Consider the following 23,487-nt stretch of genomic DNA (forward strand, 5'->3'; position numbering starts at 1 on the left):
ATTATGGATCTGAACGATGGTCATTCCATGAGGAAAGTAAAATGCCACTTTCACTTTGGGGCCAGCAGCGCTGCCCACCACAGCCATTTTCCAGTTAAGACACTCAAAAAGAGCAGAAGCAGTACTAAAGCAGAAAGAGTAGAGGAGGGTTGGTGCTTATTTTAGGTTATTCTGGTCTCGCATTTTGCCATTCTGTTCAAAGAAGGGAATGGTAATTTTTTGATGTTGTTTTTTCTATAAGGTTTAAGGTACAGTACTTAAGTTGACCTGTGGATTACTTGACCCTGGTTTTTGGGACTAACATTTCTAGATTTATAGACAAGTATATACAGTAGATTGAGCTAACATCTTCTGCGCACAAAGTTGGGTAGACATGGAGTAAAATGAAGAGTATTTCCAAGTGGAGAATTTGTTTCTTTGTAATCTTACTAGCTAAGCATTGAACATGTCTTAAACTAATCTCAATAATAATTCCAATCATAATCAGTTTTTTTTCAAAGATTAATATCTATTGGTAGCTATGCAGTTTTCAGTTGATGAATACAGCAGGCAATTGGATACTGATTTGAAGTTCAATATTCCTCACATACATATCATTCGTAGTTATAACACCTGAGACAGCAACAGGGACTGGCACTGAGAGGAACATTGGTAACCTTTCTCTTTCTTGCTTGCTTACTTTCAGGCAAGGGAACCTTTATGGCTGGTGCTCAATGAGGCTGGCCTTTACTGGCGTGCATTTGGAAATGGCACCTTTGCCTTCAGTTGCTTACGAAAAGCTTTTAACTTGACCCCACACGAATTCCAAGATATTCCTTTAGTTAATCTAGCAAATCTTCTTATTCATTATGGTCTTCATCTGGATGCCAGCAAGCTTCTACGGAAAGCTTTGGCTATCAATGGCTCTGAGGTGAGTGTTTTTGCTTTGAAATTGTTCAAAAGAAGAAAAGCATGCTTCAGAAGAAGAAAATAATTTCAGAATCAGGCACAATAGTGGGATCACTTCATTACATTTGAAGTTTGGAAAATTATTTCTTGAATCGACTCGGAAATTAATATTACACTTCCCAGATTTGACAAAGTCATCTTTTATCTACAGTCCACCATTTACCTTTGTTCAATGATCCCTGACTGTCTGGAGAGACTCCTAGGGAGGCATGTGGTGAGGCTCTATTGGAAAAGCATTTTCATATCATTTCCCTTAGTATTCAAGCCAGTAAGCTCATTGGAACACGACTGAACAAATACATTAATATTAAGCAATATGTTATTGTTTCAAGGACATACATATTTTTATATTTTCTCCTATATCCTACACCTTATAAATTACAAAATTTTAAGAACTTATTTTGAATGTATACATCTGCTGCATGTAAAACAGTATCACAGAGAAGTATATCAACAAAACGCTTTTTGAGGCTTAAATAGATATGTTAATATTTTGCACTTTTAACCAGGATTCTCAAGAATATGGAAGTACTTGTAATATCCCAACTTAATTTGACAGCACATTAGTGTCTTTTCATAGAAAAACAGAGTTGGAAGAGACCACAGGCCATCAACCCCCTACCATGCAGGAAATGCACCATCAAAGTCCCCCTGACAGGTTGCCATCCGGCCTCTGTTTAAAAGCCTCCAAAGAGGGAGCTTCTACCACACTCCAAGGCCGAGAGTTCCACTGCTGAGCAGCTCTTATGGTCAGGAAGTTCTCTTGATCAGGTGGAATATTATTTCCTGTAATTTGAACCCATTGCTCCAAGTCCTAAGTCTCTGGGGCATCAGAAAACAAGCCTGTTCCCTCTTCCTTATGACATCCTTTCAAATATTTAAACATAATAATCGTGTCTCCACTTTTGGAAAAGTGAAACACATAAAATTAAGCAGTGTAGAAAACTCCTTTTTAAAATTCCTCCCCCTCTACCTCCTACAGTGCTTGGTTGATGGAAGTATTTTTTTTGTCTTTTAGCCCCTGACTTTCTTGAGCTTAGGTAATGCCTATTTGGCTCTGAAGAATGTCAGTGGGGCATTACAGGCTTTCAGGCATGCCCTGGATATCGCTACAAAATGTTTGGAATGTGAGAAGAGCCTGAAACTGATCCGCTGTTTGCAGTTCTATCCATTCTTGTACAACACCACTTCTTCCTCCTGCAGTGGTAAGCAGCTGCCAAAAAAGTCCCCAAATTAATAGCCTGTCTCTGTAACCCTGGCCACAGAAACTGAAACTTTTCTGTCTGTCATTGCTGACCTGATCTTACATCTACTCTCTTATGTCCAGCAGGGAAAGGGGACAATGCATAGATCTAACATAGAGAAATTATCAGAGTCCAAACCAAAACTGTTTTCTTTACTTTTTCTTTGTGATTTTCCATACAGTATCTGTGTATAATCTTCACTGCTTAATTTCAAGATGCATTCAAGAACATTGCTTCTATTATAGGGCTGTTGAAATATGTTCATGTTTATCGACAATATTTTTTGTTATCATTGTGTGCCTTCAGCTTGTTAACAACTTAGGCAAACACTAAGGTGAACCCGTGATGGGGTTTTCTTGGCAAAGTATACTCGGTGCGATTTGCCATTGCCTTAATCTGAGGTAGAAAGGGTATGATCTTGCCCAAGATCATCTAATGCAGTGGTTCCCAAACTTATTTGGCCTGCCGCCCCTTTTCCAGAAAAATATGACTCAGCGCCCCCTGGAAAGGGGGCGTGGCTCCTGCTTAAGAGGGCAGGGCTGAGCCTCTCCCCTAGTCCAAGATGCAGGGCTGTGAGGGGAGGTGGACGGGACCACAAATGGGCGGCCAGGACTGGGATGGGCAGAGTTACGAGCTCTGAGGCAGGGTTGAGCTATCCCTGTCCTTCAGCACCTTCCAGGACACGGGTGGGGCTAGAGAAGGGGGCGGGGCCTCTTCCCAAGTGCCTGACGGGGCTGAACCTCTATACCCTGCCCCCGTGTTCTAACAAGCGCCTCAGGGGAGGTATACAGAGGCTCATCCCTGTCTCGCGCTCTTGGGAAGAGGCCCCACCCCTACCCCCACCCTTTAGTCCTAAAAGGCCTCTCAAGAGAGGTATAGAGGCTCAGCCCTGTCTTGGACTCTTGGAAGGAGGCCCCACTTCGTTCCCTAGCTCCGCCCTCTGTGTCCCAACAAGAGCCTCAGGAGAGCTATAGATTCTCATCCCTGTCTTGGGCTCTTGGGAAGAAGCCACGCCCACTCCTCCAGCTCCGCCCCCTGTGTGTCCTAACAGGTACCTCAGGAGCTCAGCCCTGTCCCTGGCACTTGGGAAGAGGCCCCGCCCCTCCTCTGGCCCCGCCCCCGTGTCCTAATAGGTGCCATCACCGCCCCCCTGGATCGCGCCAGCACCCAACAGGGGGCAGTAGCACCCACTTTGGGAATCACTGATCTAGTGGATCTCCATGATTGAGCAAGAATTTGAACCCAGACAAACAACTGCAGCACACTAACTCATTCATTTATTTGGCAAATACCAAGAATCCAGGGGATTTTCTTGGCAGAACCTAGTCCAGAATATTGTCACTTTAAACCCTTGGTACATAGAAAATGCTCCTATATTCAAAGCAAGTGCTCTTTATCTTCAGAATCTGCAGTAAGTATTTGAAAAAGTTTAAAATTCTTGTTTAAATAAAGAAACGAAAAGCATAAAGTAATGTTGTGTCCAACACTGTCCACAACAGGTGTGATACAGTGTCACTCCTTAATAAACAGTTTCTTAGACATGTAATCAGGGAGAACTCTTACTCTGAATTAATATATTTATATCTATTTACCTTGTAAACCAATATGTCAGGAGTATCTAAGGCTGAAGGAATCTTTTAAAAAAGGTATTTTTCATGGTCTTAAAAATGGACTGTTGATTTAAGTCCCCTGCACAAATGCAGGATCTAGAATCTTGTTTCATCAGAATTTCAGTTCTCAGTCTCAACATAAATGTTCCACATTTCAGTTGCAGAGACATATTTGATTAGTTGTGCAGTAGTCCAGAGCACAAACTGACTGTCCATAGTCCTAACATCTTTATCTTTCCCCCACAACCACTCAAATGTGCTATTTGCTCCCGTTCCATTCTTCTTCAGTTTGTAACCTCAATCATCTTTTTTTATTTTATATCACCAATACTGCTATTCACACATTTTAAATTGTCCAGTTTCCAATTAGTCTAAAAGCAGAATCCAGGGAAACCAGAAATGTGTGGAACCCCCATAATTGAATGCTGCTTACAGATACTCAGTACCCATTCTCCCTAAATTATTCATAGTTTCTATCCTTCAAGGATCACACATGATGTTACTCTCTCTTGCGTATACACAAGTGTGTATTTCTGGGTTCTGTGAACATGCCAAATAAAAGGCCCCCTATTTGGAAATTTAGGATCATAGTATCAGCCAAAGAACTCTGCCTTTTACAACTAAGAATCACTATTGGAATGTGCAATTTTCATCCTCTGTTCTTGTATGTCTTTAGAATCAGACCTTTTCTTCTGTTATACTTTACATAAGTATAAATAAAACCATGAATAGATTTTTGGCTTTATTATATACAAGTTGTGAATATTGCACCATTCTACATTATTAATTGTTTCAGCTTTCATGACTTCATGAGAGCCAAATAAAAACCCTGTCCATCTTTTCATCAGAATGATGCTTGCAATGCAGGCAGTTTGGTACTAATTTAGGATCATATGCATTTTATTATTTGGGTTAATAACTTGGGTCTCCCCCAAAATATTTATGGTATGCCAGAGGGAAAATAAGACACAATGTGGATGCAGTATTGGAAGTTTCCATGTTTTGATTATCCCCTCTTCGCTGTTCTTCATATGCTGTGTTCCTTTCTTTTATAGACTACAAAGGTGGGCAACACTTCAGTTCATCTTGTCCATCCCCTGCTAATGTGAGAGCATTAGAACTTTGAACATGAGAATGATGTGGACATTTAATTGTTGTTGTTTTTTAGAATGTGAAATAAACATTCTGGTGAATTCAACTTCTTGATATTGATGATGTTGTTTTTTGTGGGGCTACTTCAGACGCAAAGAAGAAACTCTGGGAATTGGCCATCTTGTTTAATCATTATTTCAATGGGCTCAAAAGAAAAAGTCAAGCATTCAAACATTAGACTGTTGGCTAAAGATTAAGAGTATGGAGAACTAACTGAACATAAACTGCTACCTCCTTTTCCTTGCTCAGCACTGTCTTCTGCCAGTGGTGAGAATCATATGGTTCTTCAAAGGCCACTGAAATTCAGTTCCCAGCGTTCATCACTATTGGTTATTCTGTCTGTGGCTCCTGAGGCTTTCAGTCCAACAATATCTGGAATGCCACATGATTCCCACCCCTGCTTTTCTCTGGGAGCAACAGCAGTATTCCCAGATTTCAGGTAGAATCTTTCCAAGCCTATCAAAGATGCAGTGATTGAACTGGGAATCTTGTCCATGTAAAGCATGTACTCTGCTATTAAACTAAGACCCAGACCTGTATACATAAAAATATAAATTAATAATATAAATATTTGTGTTAGTTCACCCTTTTTAAAGTGCTTTTGGCCCTATACCTGCCATTAGTATTGAATACGGCACTATGGCAGCTAGTGAGATAAATAATGCAAGATAATTGTATTTTGCAGTGAATACTAAAACTTCACCCAGCATGCAGTTAAATATAAAACTGAGACAGCTGTAATATACTTCTTATAATCTTCAAAAGGAAGAATAACTAAAGTCAGTTTATTTCTTCTTCCTCATTCATTTCTCTAACTGTTGATATGTTGATTTTCCATCAATATTTAGAATGTATGAACATCTTTCCTATGTAATTTTTTTAAAAAGCTGCTTTAAATGTATTGTTTACCTTTCTCAATGGGCATCCTGAACTATCCTTCACAACAGATGTCCATAGCATTATATATCAAAGGTGACTGGTAAACATCTGTGTGGTTGTAGCAAATTTTCAAGAAGAGTTTGTTCTCAGCTATTTCACTGTAGCAGCATTGAAATGACTACCACTTTCTTAATGTACACTACTAAAATGCAGAATGAGAGTGAAGTAGTGGGGAACAAGACCAAAACTGGAGTTGTATTTGAATGGACTATGATCTCTTGTTCAGTTCTGATGACTCAGAACAGGTTTGTGGGGTCCGAATTCTTAAATTCTAAGTTAATGATTTTGAACCAGCTTCATTTAGGTGGATCTAAGAATTGAAGTAAAACTAAAACCTGGTTCACTCTTTTATATACATACAAAAATATAAAGGTCACTCCATGCATGTGATTGACATAGACTTAAGTCTATGAAACTCATGCTATCTGTCATGAAAGTCAGTGGCATTCCTCTGTAAGAAGTATGACTTGTATGTCTCAGACAGTTCACATATAGCAGAAAATTCTTATGTGACTTTTTCAACCAGGGTGACAGCACAAAAATGAAGTAATGTAGTATTTTTACAGTGGTTACTTTGCATAATCAAATAAATAAGTCTATTTAAGGCTTGATTGCAATCCACATATTAAGTGCATCACTCCCTATTAATTGTTTGGCATTACTTTATCTGACAAGACTTGATCAAAATTAGATTAAGGTTAAATAAAAAAACGGAATTAAATATTAAGTCTAATGGTGCATCACTTCCAGTAATTTTTAGTATACTTACCATGGATAGATTGGTTGCTATCATCATTTACATGGGATAAACATATTTGCATTGACTATAGTGAAAAATGAGATTCCCTATTTTCTGAGAACCTGAGAAGATAAACCAATCCTACCCACTGTGATGTGTGATCTTTTTCTGGCAAATGTTGTTACCACACACCTGTTATTTTGAAGTGGCACTAAAAGAAAACAGAGAAGTATGAGGAAAGGGATGCAGTACCAAAAGTTAATGCCTCTCTTCCATGATCTAAGAATACACATTGCCTATTGGACAATCTTTATGGTGTCTTCAACTGAGTACAGTACAATACCCCCCAAATGTACCAGGTTTTCAGTTTTCTGTTTCCTCCATCTAAAGTCCAGGTATTCTTGGAGAAAAGCAGTTAGGAAAAGAAGGCAAGCCTAATTTGTATTCAGCTATTTAGTGAAATATTAACACAATTCAAACAAAAAAGGTTTTACACATACAGTGTTCCCTCACTACTTCGCGGTTCACTTTTCGCGGATTTGCTGTTTTGCAGTTTTTCAATAAACTCTAAAAGACTATTATAAATCATAAAAAAATTACTATTTACAGCCTCAGGAAGGGAGGAAGGAGAAGCCGAAGGGAGAGAAAAGGAACCCAAGTGGCAGTGGTAGGAGAAGGAGGCGATTTATCAACACACAATTGGTTGATAAAGACTTAAAATAGTGTATAACTACTAAAATACTGTATAAATATTAAAATAAATATAGCGTCCCTACTTCGTGGATGTTCACTTATTGCGGGTGGTCCTGGAACCTAACCCCAGCGATAAGTGAGGGAACACTGTACATAAATCTATTTGAAAGTAAGTTATAATGAGCTCAGTTAGGCTGGGTAGAAAGACTGCAACCTTTTGCTTGGGTTAAACCCACATGAATATCATCAAAAAGTAATGGATAGCCATAGCAATTGTGTCCCAGTTTCTATCAATAACATATCTGTATTCCAGATTAATGAGAAAAAAAATCAAACATTAGTTTTAAGGATAGATTTGTAACTGACCAGAAAAACAATTTCCAAGCCAGATTGCAAAATTGTCTTACTTATTCCGGTGCCTTTTTACATTTCTTCCCAAAGATAAGGTAACTCTGACCCCCCAAATGTCAATGGATTCCTGTTCCCATCATCCCTAACCATCACAGCAGGTGGCTGGAGAAGACAAGAATTAGGAGTGTGATAATATATAATCAGTTGCCCTACCCTACTTAAACTTTAAGCATTTGTGTCCTGTTTTTCAATCTATCTTTCTGGTGCCTTCCTATGCCATGGAGGTATTACATTAGCTTTTCACAGCACATTTATTCTGTGTGTTTTTTGCAATAAAACTCAGATGGTTTCATAGAAAAGACTTATCTAATTGTAGGGTATCCAACTTTTCTTAATTTTAAACTTTATTGTTGTGTACCTCCAGTCATTCTGGACTGATGGCAAGCTGAAAGCAAATCTATCATGGAGTTTCTTTTGGCAAGATTTGTCGGGGGGGGGGGGGGGAGTTGCCTCTGCCTTCCTCTGAGGCTTAGAGAGTGTGGCTTGCTCAAGACTACCCAGTGGGTTTCCATGACTGAGTGGGGATTTGAACCCTTGTTTCTAGAGTCATAATCCAACATTCAAACCACTACACAACACCGACTCTCTATTTTGTGATATTAGTCTTTAGGTACAAAGAAGAAACACTGGGAATTGCGCCTTCTCCCATGTTTAATTATTGTTTTTATTTCAGTGGGTCCAAAATACTTTTAAAGGAATTAAGACAAGCATTCAAATGTTAGAGGGTACATCAAGTATTAAGAGTACCCAGAACTGACTTAAAATAAGATTTTAATACCCTTATATATTTATACAATGATTCAGTTCTCTTCTTGAAGAAATAAATTGCTTGACAAGAGCAAAAATGATGCATTTTTATACAAGAGGGCTTTGAAGAATCTGAACTTTTTAACATAGATTTCCCCCATGCTTTGGTTTTGGCTGGAAGTTCTATTTTATATGCCAACATTTCAAGTTAGAATAAAGCTAGCATGAAGACTGAAAAAATAAATTATATCATAACATTGTCTCCATTACATTTGCATAATTATAGTACGAAGAAAAATTGTATCGTGTTTGAAAACCACAATTACCAATCCCATCATCCGGTGCTTACTCTCCTATGAAACAAAATCAATGTGCACAGTCATTAGGAAGACTGTATCTTCTTTTCATTATGAGAGAACCACCTCTGTTGGTAGGGAACAGGGCTGGAGCGTACACTGTAAGTAGCTGCAATTACGTTTAGAAAACAAGTTTCATTCATATCTGCTCACATTGCATTTGGTATACTAAAGAAGATCAGTGCTGGTTGAACTGTGAGACTCCTCTCTACATGTTTTTCCTACATTCAGTAAATGAGTAGCACAGAAAGGGAAGTTTTTAGTTACATTTTAATATGACTAAATCAGAAAGTCAAACTGGGTTGATATATTATGTGTCTTTTTGAAGACACACAATATATCAACTTCGTTCGACTTTGTACAGTTCTTTGTGTTTACTTCTTACAAGTATAGTTGTTGTTGTGTGCCTTCACAATGTTTCCGACTTTCAAATGACCCATTACATGGTTTTCTTGGCATGACTCATTCAGAGAAAGTTTGCCTTTGCCTTCCTCTGAGGCTGAGAGTGTACAAGTTGCCCAGTATCCCAAAATGGCCTTCCTTTGCTGAGCAAGGATTCAAGCCAAAGGTCTTCCAGTATTCTAGCTGAACATTCAAACCACTGCACACTGGTTCTTCATAGAAGTGTAACAGGACAAGAAAATCACATATAGCTATTTTACAAATGGCCAACTTACACAATGCCATTTGACTTATTCTAAAAATGTCTTTCTTTCGTAAATATAGAACGTTGTATCAAATTTAGTATTCACTAAAGAGGAATCCTCCAGCCCCAACCTCTCAAAAGTCATTCCCTGGTATAGAGGGCCTTGAGGAAAGATTTGAGATTCTAGAACTTCAGTGGGCTTGTGTGTGTATCCACATTCCCAATCCTATCCTTCTAGCTTTTCATGAGAGTCTCCTGGCTGTTCAGAAAGGCTTGTGGTGGACAAAGAGGATTAAACAGCTGTAGTTGACTGAAGGTGATAATTCTTCTTAAGGAAGTGATAAAAGTGGCCACAGCAATACCGTGGACCCTTGGTATCTGCTGAGACAAGGGCTCCCATCAAAATATGTGGGCACTTAGGTCCCATTACTGTATGTACAATGCTGTAGGATAATGGTGTCCCTTATATGGCAAGCCACAGATGATAGAATCCATGGAAGCAGAATCCATGAATATGGATTGCTGAATGTATTGCACAGTTACACCAGACAGAAGACAGTACAGTGAAATTTTACCCATTTTCCTGAAGGAAAAATGGGATGTAATCTGGGAGAAAAGGCAGCTAGCCAGAGAATCCTGTCCATCTACACCCGTGAGATATCTCTGAAGAATTCATATGCAGCAAGTGCTATCTTCGCTTAAATTCATCATGCTTTTCATTCACTTTCTGTAAAATTTATGACACTCTTTCAAGATCAAGTTACATCTTCACAGATATGAGTCTGACAGTTCAAAATGTAGCACTGCAAGAAAAGTACAATTGTATTCATGAAAATAAAGGGCAAAAAATGTTTTTAAAAGATGACAGACGCACATTGGTAGCAGCAGCCTTCTGAGAGTCAGCATGGTGGAGTGGTTTGAGAGTTGGACTATGATTCTGGACAGTAGGGTTTGAATCCCCATTCTTCAATGGAAAGCCACTGGGTGATCTTGGGCAAGGCACAGTCTCTCAGAAGAAGGCAAAGACAACCTCTCCTGAACAAATCTTGCCAAGAAAACTCCATGATAGATCCACCATAGGGTTAAAGGTCAGAAATTATTTGAAGGCGTACAATTAAAACAAAGCAGCTTTCTGCCATCCAGACTTATTTGTGATTCATTTGTGGTTGTAGAAGTCTACCACTTGTGCCTGAACACTATCAAATTTGTGTTATTTTGTAATACAGCTTCTAAATAAGCTGGCGTTCTCTCTTTGCGATCAGTATGTCAACTACATAACCTGTTCTAGTCCTGACCGCATCACTGAACTGGAAAATGATTTCATATTTTCCACTTTGACTTTTAAGAGAAACTGAATGCTGCTCTCAAATCTGGATATACCATATTTACTCAAATCTAATGCTCACCTTATTTGGCTTAATTACATAGCCAAAAGTAAAGTGTGCATTAAATTCAATGGTGTGTTAAAATTACGCATGTAAACTTGCCAGCCTCAGCCTGATGGAGGAGCATAGCTTTCCACCTGTCCTCATTCATGAGGCTTTCAAAACTGACAGGGTGGTTTTGAAGGCCTTGTGAATGAGTCTTTTTCTCTTTTTTGCAATGTGCACCTTCAAAATTGAGGTGCGCATTACAATAAATGGTGCATTAAACTCAAGTAAATATGGTTCAGGTCCAGGATATTTAGCTGACCACATCCCTTTGTACAAATCTGCCCAGGCCCTGAGAACTTTTTAGCTGGCCCAAAGAGCTGCAGCCAGGTTGCTCACTGGGGCTGGCTACAGGGAGCAGACAACACCCTTGTTGCAGCAGCTTGACTGGCTGCCAATCTGTTTCCGGGCACAATTCAGAGTACTGGTTATGACCTTTAAAGCCCTAGACGGTTCAGGTTCAGGTCCAGGTTATTTGGCTGACTGCATCCCCTTGTACAAACCTGCCCAGGCCCTGAGATCTTCAAAAGAAGCCCTTCTCTCAAGCTCAATTGGTGGCAACGAGAGAGCTGGCCTTCCTTCTCAGTGGCTGCCCCTTGACTCTGGAACTCCCTGCCCATGAAAGCCAGAATGGCCCCCTCCCTGCTGTCCTTTCAGTGGCAGGGTAAAACCTTATTCAGGCAGGCTTTTAAAGATGAAGGTATTTAAGATCTAGTCAGGGGGTGCTGTGGTTTTTAACTTTGAATATGTTTTAATTGTTTATAACTGGGAAATTTTAATACTGTTTATATTTAATCCTGATTTAATGTTTGCATATTTGTGTATTTTAAATCATATTCTGATGCTTTTATGTTAAGCTGCCTTGAGTCTCCTGCAGGAGAGATAAAGCGGGGTAATATGATGATGATGATGATGATGATGATGTAGTATATTCAAGGGCCCTAAGTTGGTCATTTTCCCCCCTATGCTAGAAGGTAATCAAGATACCAATATGTAATCAAGATACCAAGATGCTCTATAAGTAGAATCAGAATTCCCTGAGAGGCATTGCAAATAGCATTTCCTAATATTTTGTTCATTTCAGCATAGGATTGTCACTAAAGCAAGACCAATTCTGAGTCTGGCCCATTGTCAACAAATTGCTTTGTAAAAGAACAAAATAACATCAATGTTAGGAAAAAATTTAATTGGAACTAACTTGGCTACCATTACTCTGGTTTGTTCTTGTTATCCATAGACAGAATAATTCATATGTAGAAGCCAATACTGGTGTTTTTTTAAAGTAGCTGGAGAGTGGTTCTACCTTAGGGTAGCTTGCTTGTTTAAAAAATAACATAGTGTGCAAAAATAAAAAGAACAGCTGAAATAAGGATGAGAAACCATTCACACATAATAGGTTTTCCAATAAGCCACCAACGTTTCGAAGGTGTGTGCCTTTCACTCTCCTGTATCTTCCAAAGGACATCAAGTTATTTTTGAGGCACTAATTGAAATTCAAGGCACAACACCACGTAGCCTGCTGCTCTATATGTAGCATCAGAATACCCTGAGAGGCATTGCAAATAGCATTTCCTAGTCTTTCTTATCTGCTGACGATGTTGGAGAGCTAAATTTAGAAAATCATCTTCCATGTTGGGCCTCATTCCAGGCACTGCTGAGAACATACTGTGGTCTCTATTCACGTCACAAAGAGAAAAATTCTCTTGTATCCATTGACAAGAGAGGTGTGGCGGCTTTTAATGTAGCAGTCCTGCCACCACCTATCATTAATGGATTGATTGTATATTTTTGAATGGATTGGGGGTACTTTTCAGCAGCTCAGTTAGATTTTCTTATGAGTTGGGCTTTGTGTACACAGTGTCCAGTTCGTGCTACATACTGTTCAAATTTAACAGACATTTGTCCTCATTTTCCTTTTCATGATTTATTTAGTGATGGTTTATATTTCATAAGGGTAATTTTAGTGCTATGTACACTGGGAAAAGAGCATATTACGCAATGGTCAGATCTTAGTTTGCATGCAGTATTTTGCTGCTGCTTTTTTTGGTAATTGGTAAAATATCTCACAAGAGGAGAAATTTCAAATTAGGAACATTAAAGATAATTTCTTGTAATAAGTAAAACCAGTTTATACAGTCACACACAATTTGGCATAAGGGGGACACTATAAATTAACTGCAAATCTACACAGAGAAGTACTGGTTTAATATCAGCTTAGTGAACATCTTGTTGATATGTATATAATAAACTACGTTTTGGAGTGTTTTAAGCTACGGTCAGAACTTGGAGAAATTATTACTCTATAACTCTCAGCATCCCTTAACGATGCTGACTGGAAGACTAAAAGTTGTAATCAAAATAATTAATTCTTTCAAGTTCAGCATAGGGCTTATTACATTTTTCCACCAGTGTAAATGATTGAAACTGTGTATCACTTGCTAAGGTGCCCTACATTTCATTCTTACATGCTAGGAGCTCATCAAATAAATTGAGGAGGAACATTCACTGAATTTGCTTTGCGTATTTTTTCCTAAAATTTAGGTGTTTGTGAGGCTCAAATAGGATAACAGAAGTAAAGTAAATACAGGAAAGTGGTACTATACACTTAGAGCTGCCAGATATAATTTATTTTAAGGAATATCTTTTATTTAAGGACCATAAAAGCTCATCTGGTATGAGCATTAAACAGGATGCCAAAAATCCTGCATTTTCAAGCATGCTGACCTCAAGTTAAATGTTAAATGTTGGGTGCCTGGTGCCTCTTCCTGTTTGTGATTGTGTGCCACATTGATTGTAAAACAACTCAATATAGAAGTGTATTTGGAACATCAAAATCAATGTAGGGAAGAAAGTGGACTCGTCTTGCACTAATGTGAGATTTGTGGTCTAATACACTACTTAGTGTTGACACAGTTTCTTTAAGACTACTAATTAGGGTTATTATTGATGTCTAAAATGAGTTGTTGTGTTGACTACAAGTTATTGCACAGCAGTAAATTGATCACTTGGTGACTAGCATAAAATGATGGCTTCCATGTTTGAATGAGTCATCACAGTTCTAATACAATTTCCAGAACGATAACCCAATACAGTTTTTCTTCTCACCCACTGTTATCAAATGTAGAGCTTTTAAGTAGCTTAAAATGCCCCTTCTTTTGCTGCAAATTGTCAGCTGTGTGGTAGTCGAATAAAGTACATGCATATGAGTCAGCCTCTATTTAATTCAAATCTGTTGCCTTTTGTCTTTTTCTTGATCTCGGTGAAAAGTAGTGGTTCATCTTTTCTATCGTCACATTAGTATTTGGAAATTTATGGCTCAATACTATTTTCTTAAAAATATATATGCTTAGATATTTAATTGCTTTCCTAACCAAAGGACATATCCTATCTCCCTAATGATAGATCATCTCTTGATTTCTTAAACATCTGTAATTCACTGAAATTTATTATACACCGCCCCTGGACACCAGATTACAATTTTGAAAACAGTAAGAAAAAGAAATGAGGGGAAAGGAGGAATACAAGCTCTGGAGCAGCACTTCCTTCTCCAGTCCGTGGGGAGGCAGTCTCGTTTTGCTGTGAAGTTCTTCCTTGGAAGTAGGGGATTAATTAGAGCAGTGGTTCTCAACCTGTGTATCCCCAGATGTTTGGGCCTTCAACTCCCATAAATCCTAACAGCTGGTAAACTGACTGGGATTTCTGGGAGTTGTAGGCCACAGGGTGAGAACCACTGAATTAGAGGAAATGCTTGACTTCCAAATGTTTCAGAGCAGCGTAAGCAATTGCATGGGGGGCCAGTGGTCAATTAGGCCCCCCAACCTCCCATCAAGTTCCATTTTCCTTTACCATCCTTCTCAAAATGGTAATAGAAACGGACATAGTTGCCTCTATTTTGAGAGGAATTGCAAAGGAAAATGGAAGTACTTTGGGGTAGAATGGGGTTGCGGAATACTTGTGTGGGTGGGAGCATATTTTCATGCATTTGAAAGATTTTCTGTGATTTGAGGGCAAACATTGCACTGATTTTTTTTGTTTTACACAAGAGCTTTGAAGAATTTGTGGGAAACTTCAGATGATACAAAAATGGGGACTAGTTTGTGGCCTACCCTGTGCCCACTCTGTTTTAGTTATGGTCCAACAATCCTTTGAAGGTGTTGAATAAGTCTGCTCAAGAGTTGAAATCACAGCTTGCAGGAAGGCAGAATTTCAACATGCCTAAGATATAGCTGTCCAAGGCTGTTGGTCTTCTGACTGATGGCAAAGGCAAAACATATGTCCTTTCTACTCTGTAGTCCCAGGGTAAGCGGCAGATGGACTAGATTATTCTTCTTAGCAGTGAGGGAGGAAGCTAACTCTCTGCAGCTGTTGCTTCTTTTGGTTGATTGATTAGACCAAGTGACTTAGCTTTGCCTTATGTTGCTTTCCCAATGCCTTTTCTTGTTAACACATATTAGAACATGTTATGCAGAGATGTTCAAAATAATTCAAACTCAATATTACAGAGAATGTATTATTCAACTAAGCCAAAAATAGATTAAAATGACTTGATTACAGTGGTATCTTGCTATTGAGTTATGTTTGTGATTTTATAATGAATGTCTTCCATAGCTAAGTTACTTCCTACTGTTATTAAGCTGAACCCATGTTTGGTGTAATTAATGTGGTACATGTTGTTAGAAGCATCATACTTCCAATATTTGAGATCTCATTGATATTAGACTAGTGTGATGATACCAAGAAGTGACTCTCCATTATTCAGCCAGCCACGTTATTTTGTAAGGAACCTAAAGTTGTTTTGCTTTCTAAGTATAACAGAATTTTGATTAGTAATGTGGTCTGGAATTTTGGGGCTTCCTTCATCCTTTTCTATAATGTTGCGTTTATAAAAATTTCCCCTCAGATTATTTATCTACCTTTTATCATAATAAAAAAGTGGGCAAAGTTTCTTCCACTTGAAGTTATCACATTAATGGAATACACCAAACATATTTTGAAGTCAGTCTGGATCAGATGTCAGTGGAAAGGACTAATTTCAGCATCGGAGTCCAGTGTTCGCTATCTCCTATGAATTACACATGAAGCTGTATGCATATTGCAGACTTAAAAATATAAAACTAATTAAATATTTAATGACTGGGTGAGGAAAGAGAGGATGTAGAAAGAAAACATGAGGCTTGGATGCAGCACTTGAAGCGGGAGGAAACATCCAAGACAAATTTTATTGGATAGCAATTATATAAAGTTTGTTTTGTCTTAAAGTAGTATTGTCGTTCTCTTGTAAACAGAACCCCTATCTATGTCTTTTTGTTGTGTGTATGTATATGTATATATTTGCCCTCCCCAAATACCAGTGTATAGCCTACTTCAAATGGAATGCTAAATCATCATTATCAGATTTCACTAGAGGCAACTGATACACCTACAGGGAGGAAATTTGTCAGGGGAGAGCACATGTTCCATATCACTATCACACAAATGGTTTCACTAATCTACTTGCATGTGTGTACATTAAAAATAAATAACACATTTCCAATTCTTTGGGCTTTGTTATCATGGACAAGCAGGTGGTTCTGGTGCACTATATTGCTTTCTGTTCTGACATGACAAACCTCCTTTGTGGACTTTTGTTTAAGACTTCTGTGTCCTGAGTAGATCCATGTAGCTCTTTGGCCTATAAACGAATATGAGCCTCAGCATCAGGTTCAAGATTACTTGGTGTTACTGTAATGGAAAGAAGTGCTATTAAGAGTGAAGATCATCACCACTCCTGAAGTTGACCAACAGAGGAAATTGGTACTTCACAGGAGTGACTTGCCTCCGACGGAGAAGTTTTTCCTGTCAAAAGAGCCTCCCACATGATGGGAGGCCCCAGGGCTATTTGTACATGAAAAGCTACTGATAGTGGTTCTCTGTTCAGCAGTAGCAAGTTCAAATCAGATTGGGTTCCAAAAAATTCAAAAGTACTTTGTTACCATGAAGCGGAGTCTATTCTAGATCCATTTCGTGAAATAGCTGAAAGCTGGCATGGTCCATTCCTTTGTAAGCAATGGGAGCTAAACTGCTTACGCAACCCATCCCCCAACAATCTTCTGAGAGTGAAGGGGGGAACAACACCTTCAGACCTGGTTGAATCAAGCATTGAGGCTTTGGATGAGACATTAAATCCATCACATAACGTTCTCAACCCTTCTTCATTTATGTTCACTCTTCTTTGGCTCAGTGCTTTGCCTAGCTAACTTTTAATTATCAAACTTTACCCAGTGGAAGACAGTTTTAACATACATGGTATTTTGTGACTAGGAATTAATGATCTGCTAGGTGATTTTTCAGCCTTTAAAAATCACTCTTCTTGAACTTCTTTTGCAAACTGCTTTGGACATTATCTTCATTTTCAAAAGCAGTTGCTTTATGCCGGGGAGACCTAGGAGTCCAAATTATTTATATGTACTAATGGAATCATGTAGTTGTATTCTTGGTTATGTAATTATTTCTCATTACTAGCCAGGGCCTTTTTGATGGCATTTGCTGTAAGATTTAATTAAAAAGGCTGCACTATTTCCTAGAGAATTACAGAGGACCTTAAAGTTCCAAAGCCCATGACACAGAAAGTATCCGTCACACATTACACTTCCCAAGCTTAAATCATATTATTTAATTAATTATAGTTCTGGGTTGCTTTTCACCCAAGCTGATTTTTAGGAACTGCATTAAAATCAATTAAAAGCTACAGAATCCTGACTGCGCAGTATTCCATATGCAGAACAAAAATGTCCTCTTTGACCTGTGTTTGTTTCAGTCAGCATATCCCATCTGAATATGCATAGTGATCAGATAGTTCCAGACAAATCAAGCATGGAAAACAAACTTCATACTGCAAAAGAAAGAAAAGGGCATGAAAACATCACCATCAATTTTAAGATGGTTTTTGACATTCTATGTCAATCTAATATACCAATGAAATTTTATATATGTATATATACATATTGAGAGCTGACTCTGCACACTTTCTAAAGATTGACATTAATTTCATCAACAACCTGCCAGTCCAAAAACATTCTTTAAATTTCAATACCAAGAATGTTTAACTGTGAAATTAAATTGGTAAAATTGTCATCCCTCTCCATATTCAGATTAACTAAATGCTGTAAATTTGATGCTCTTCTACAACTCCAAATGTATTAAAACCTTAGGCTGCAATAAGTGTAAATCCATTTAACGTATTACTTACTCTTGAGTATACAAGAACAGAATTTCAAAAGGAATGATTCTGTTACCATTCCAAGTTGTCCTTTTCTTCTGATAATATTATTATCTTACAGAAACAACTGTGGGCTCTAAATGATAAACGGTGCATAGCATTGCACAGTAGTTATGTGTATTACAATAATGTAGGCTATGTAGCAGGAGTGGCCCTGCAGTAATCACTTCTACATTCAGAGCTTGGAGATTTGGTAGTTAATATTAAGCTATTAACACATATGAGGTTTTTTTCTTAATGTGTCTTAACTCTCTGAATTCCCTGATTAATGCTGAAGTTAATCTTATACTTTAATGAGTTCATTATTTATAGCATGTTAGTATCTGTTGCGGGGGGGGGGGGGGAGGGGGGTCTTCACCTGGCAGATTGGGAGTATCAGGAATGGTTAAAGATTGGGACTGGAACATACCTCCAGTGCTAGACATGTTGATTTGCTTGCTGTAGTTGAAACAGAAGTTACGCAATCCCATCCAAGAATATTTGAGAGTAGATTAAGAATTGGATTCAAGAGCAATTGAAGAACTTAGTGAGGTTGGAGAGGAAGAAAAATAGTCCTGAAATAGAATGGGCAAATTGTTTGTATTCCCTTTCCCTCAAGCAGCCACAGACCTTACTGTATGTCTAGTCTGTTACACCTGTTCCCATCAACCAGATTCTTCTCAATCCTCTTTTGATTGTATCTGGTTTTTATTGTATAATAAACAATGTTGTATATTATTTTGGGTGAGCTGCAGTGTACCCATTTGTAATCCTGAAGTGTGTTTATTGTTGCTTACGCAATACTAGGCACTTGATAATTCAGAGGAAAGTTTTCCGCATGTTTCCAAAACAAAAATTCCTTACCTCCCAGCTTCTCCATCTCACCCCCTCCTATTCTGCTTTTCACCCACTCCTTTCTTCAGCTGATCATAAACACTGGTGAGTTTGATAAAGTTTAAAGTTTTGAAGGGCAAATGAGAAGCACATGTGTTATGGAGGGAAGAGAAGATTGCTGCAGATAAGAGACAAAACTTAATTGAGTAGGCTGTGAGATTGTGTACCTCAAGATAGCATTTCCCATACTAACCGTTTGAAGTCCCAATGTCACCCAGCAACAAATTATAATGTTGGCTTTTTGCAGGTGAGAGGGATTGCACATCATGAAAAGCAACCTTAAAATAATAACATATCGCTTTTGAAAATGATAGTAATAAAATTTGCTCAATTCCATTCTCTGTAAATCCTATGGTCTATCCTGTGGTTCAAACAGGGAATTAATAATGATAACTTGACATATTATCTGATTTTCAATCATTTATGTTAACAATACTGAATTAATATCCCAGTTTCTAATATTTAACATTCAATTTTCAAACAACATTTCAAGCTCCATCTACATCTGTGTGTGTATATATATCTCACAGGCCACTGTCACGAAAAGATTCAAGATAACAGCCATACCAAACAGAAGTACTTTGACATGCAGGATTCTGATATTGTATTGATGGAAGAAAATCTTGAGTCATCTCCAGATGATTCAACAGATCTCATTCACAGCTCCACAAGAGAGTCATCTCCTTTGACCTTAGAGAGTAAGTGAATATTGGAATAACAGGGGTGGTAAATATGATCAATGTTTCTCTCCCCCCCCCCTTGAACAATTTATATCTGTTTTTTACCCAACCAATCAATATATCACTTATGTTTAACTATACTCAGCCCTCCACATTCACCAGGGTGGAGTTCAGTTCCCCAGTGAAAGTGGAACTACCATGAATTAAAAGTTATCTATTTAACCTAAGAGAACATCTCTTGTGGAATCTCTAGGTCCTCCACTGGGAAATTGGCCATAGAATTGCACTGAAGGTGCTACAAATGCCTAGAGAAGTGTTCTCTACAAATCTTTAAGTCCTCCAGCACACTTGTGTGGTCAGACTCTGGAAGAAGTTGAGGAACCCTCTGGAATATCATGGAGCTGGTTGTCAGGTGGCAGTGGGGAGAGGGAATTGTCTGCCACGACCCTCCAGCAGTTCAAAGACCCTTTTATTCACAGAATGGCTTTTTCCATGTGTGAAAGAATGTCTTCATATCCCACTCTTAATATACTGACTTCATGATTACAGAAATACTCAGTTTCAGTTCACATTGTTGACTCATGTGACAACACAGAAAGCTATCTTCTACCATACAACATACTAGAGAAGGGCAGAATAAAGCCCTCAGTAATCTTGGAACTTCCACTAGCCAGCATAACCCATAGTGAGGGATGCTGGAGACTGTTGCATTTTGCGCAGTGGTACCTTATTCAACTTTAAGCCCTTCATCTATTGAACAATTGCTTATTCTGGCTAGCTATAGCTCACTAGGGATTACTACCAAACTGTAGCCTCACCTTGAGAAATATTTATTCAGAAATCATTCACATAAAATATTTTCTCCTATTTAATATTCCCAGTGCTCTACAGTTCAACTTTGTATCCCCTATTTCAGAAATCCTCACATAATAGTAATAAGAATAATATTATACAACTGATTAGTAATTATAAGTGTAGTAGTAAATGTAGCTAAGCAAGTAAAAGTGGCTCACATCATAATTCTGTACATGAAACAAAAGATTAGCAAACACCTTACTTAAGACCACAAGGAATTTCTCTCCCCCCTCCCCTCCCCCCGATCATTTTCTTTGAGTAGGCAAATAGAAGGCAGAAGTGTAATGTTTTCTTGCCTCTTTGGAATGACATCAGAACATAATTATAATTCAACTTTTGATTCTCCATTACAGGCACTCTAATTGCTGAAAGCAATGGCTCAGAAGAGGTAGAAAGTTTGGGAGATGCTCAGATGTCTGAAGAGATGCTAGCCTTAGTAGATGAGTTTGAGAACTCTTGGCCCCTTGAAGGCTTTGAAGGGGCCCTCGAAGTTAAAGGGCATCGAATGGACCTGCAAGGAATCCGTGTCCTCAAGAAAGGTTCTCCAGATGGACTAGCTAGCTCCTGTTTTGGAGATTGTGGAGATGATGATGATGATGATGAAACTGAGTGGGTAAGAACTCTCATCAGCAAGTTCTTAATGTCCCCACATGTCTCAGGTCCTATTCTGGTTGGATTTTTACCAATGGGAAACCCATTTTGATAAATTATGTGGATTACCTGTCAGCTTTCAGATTTATAAGATTCTTTCCACTGTAGCTTTCAGTGCTGGAAATGTTACCCAACCTTATGTTAAACTAATTATTTTGCATGCTTTTGTTTGTGTAATTGATGCATTAAGATGCAAGCAGAATAAGGATGGCCAGAGAAACAGAAAAAGTAAGCTGCCTGGAAATTTCCCTTCAAATCAACTTAGTCTGCAAGAAGTCAGCTAACTCTTCATTTTTAACAGCACACACCTGCTATATTTGGTCCTCTTACCCCCACATGTTTTTCTTTGACAGATCACATTCCAAGTAAAACGTGTAAAGAAACCCAAAATGGGAAGTGTAGATCTACAGGAGCCTGCAGGAAGAAATGGAGAGGAAGGACTGAATGGAGAAAATGACAATGTTTACCAAATGGCACTGGAGATCAGTGGGCCAAAAATACCTTCTCCTGGGCCACCAGGTAGTAATTTCATTTTTTTTCAAGAACAAGAGTGGAACTTTTTTCACAACTTCTGGGTAGATTTTATTCACATATCAAGTGACTTACAATAAAAGATTACATTAGGAGATATTATGCAGAGTAGCCTACTGTCTCAAAGTGCTGAATAGAACTTACTTCCAGGTTGATGCACACAAATTTTCAGCCTCTTCTGTACCAGCAAAATTCTGTACCAGGAGAACAATGTGATTTTATATAGTTCCTTAAATTGCATTTTGGAGCTCCCGGTGGTGCAGCATGTTAAAGCGTGAGCTGCTGAATTTGCGGACTGAAAGGTCGCAGGTTCGAATCCAGGGAGTGGAGTGAGCACCGCTGTTAGCCCCAGCTTCTGCCAACCTAGCAGTTCGAAAACATGCAAATGTGAGTAGATCAATAGGTACTTCTCCGGCAGGAAGGTAATGGTGCTCCATGCAGTCATGCCAGCCACATGACCTTGGAAATGTCTACGGACAATGCCAGTTCTTCAGCTTAGAAATGGAGATGAGCACCATCCCCCAGAGTCGGACACAACTGGACTTAAAGTAAGGGGAAAACCTTTACCTTTGTCTTAAATTGCATTTATGTGTAATTCCCCCACTCTTTTCCTATCGTGAATATGTATGCCATCAGCCCACTCACAATTTACTTATTACCTCATGCCAAAACACAAAATCTAGGCTAAGGAACCTTTGACTTGCTAGATGGTTCATCTCCCAGCAGCTCTGCCCAGTGTGGCCAGTGATAAAGGGTTGTGGGTTCGAAGTCTGAACACCTGAAAGGCTAATGTTTCCTCACCTCTGCTGAGTCTAAACTCTCACAAAAGCTTCCAGTCTCCTTGTCACATGTTGGAGCAAGAAAGAAATAATCTGATTCGGAGACTTCCTCTAACTCTTGTAGACTGACTGTGGTTTAGCAGAGAAGTAGGCTACTACTAACCATTGTCCATGTTGGTTGGAGCCAATGGGAATGTAGTTTCTCACTCTTCAAGGTTTTCTCTAAACACAGCCTTTGAGCTTCTTGTCTTTTATGCTGATCACCAAGGCAGTAGTTTTGCTTCCATTGCTAATGTAGAAGCATTGTTATTATTTTATTGACACAAAGACATAGTATGACACCGCAAACGAGATATATATGCTGGATTTCGTATTACAAAATCACAAGTCGAACACTTCCCAAGTGTTTAGGACTGTGATCCGCCCTCTCCTACGGACAATGTTTGGGCTTTTTCTGACCAGATGGTCTGAATGGCTGACGCTCTGGGCCTAGAAATAAAACAAACTTCCAAAGCCGTTAGGGATTGTGACCATCTATGATATCCTCTACCTCCTACTCTGCCTGTTGCGGATTTCACCCTTCACTATTGAGGCACTTTTATATGTTAAAATGCACTACCTCCTCAGCTGTACTTGGTGGTCACAGTACCCCTGGGCCTTTTATTGCATATATACCTTGCACTTGGCCACTAACGTAGGCCACTCTATTTACATTGTTATTATCTCGATCTGTGCCCGAATAAGTGATGTGTTTGGACATTCAACTCGTTGTCGGGTTTGCTCTGTCCCACCAGCCTGCACTTTAGCTTGCTAGCCTCCACTAGTGTGCATTCACAGAGTACACGAAGAAATAGGACAAGTTGCTTATCAGTACAAGCTAGAAAAGACCACAGAAAACAAAGAAGGACAGGTTGCTTGCCTGTAACCATGTTCCTTTGAGTGGTA

The 23,487-nt window shown here is 38.8% G+C and overlaps 1 protein-coding gene across 6 annotated transcripts in view; it reads left to right on the forward strand.

Annotated features, from left to right (window-relative positions):
* ttc17 (tetratricopeptide repeat domain 17) overlaps window positions 1-23,487 on the forward strand; it is an 85,981-nt gene that overhangs the window by 38,563 nt on the left and 23,931 nt on the right. For all 6 annotated transcript variants that reach the window (XM_008105722.2, XM_016992496.2, XM_016992500.2 and 3 more), the window contains 5 exons: window positions 686-910; window positions 1,967-2,153; window positions 19,577-19,744; window positions 20,935-21,194; window positions 21,586-21,751. In XM_008105722.2, the coding sequence (XP_008103929.1) occupies window positions 686-910; window positions 1,967-2,153; window positions 19,577-19,744; window positions 20,935-21,194; window positions 21,586-21,751 (1,006 nt within the window). The remainder of the gene's footprint in view (window positions 1-685; window positions 911-1,966; window positions 2,154-19,576; window positions 19,745-20,934; window positions 21,195-21,585; window positions 21,752-23,487) is intronic.

The sequence above is a fragment of the Anolis carolinensis genome, chromosome 1 (assembly GCF_035594765.1).
Source record: "Anolis carolinensis isolate JA03-04 chromosome 1, rAnoCar3.1.pri, whole genome shotgun sequence".
NCBI lineage: Eukaryota > Metazoa > Chordata > Lepidosauria > Squamata > Dactyloidae > Anolis > Anolis carolinensis.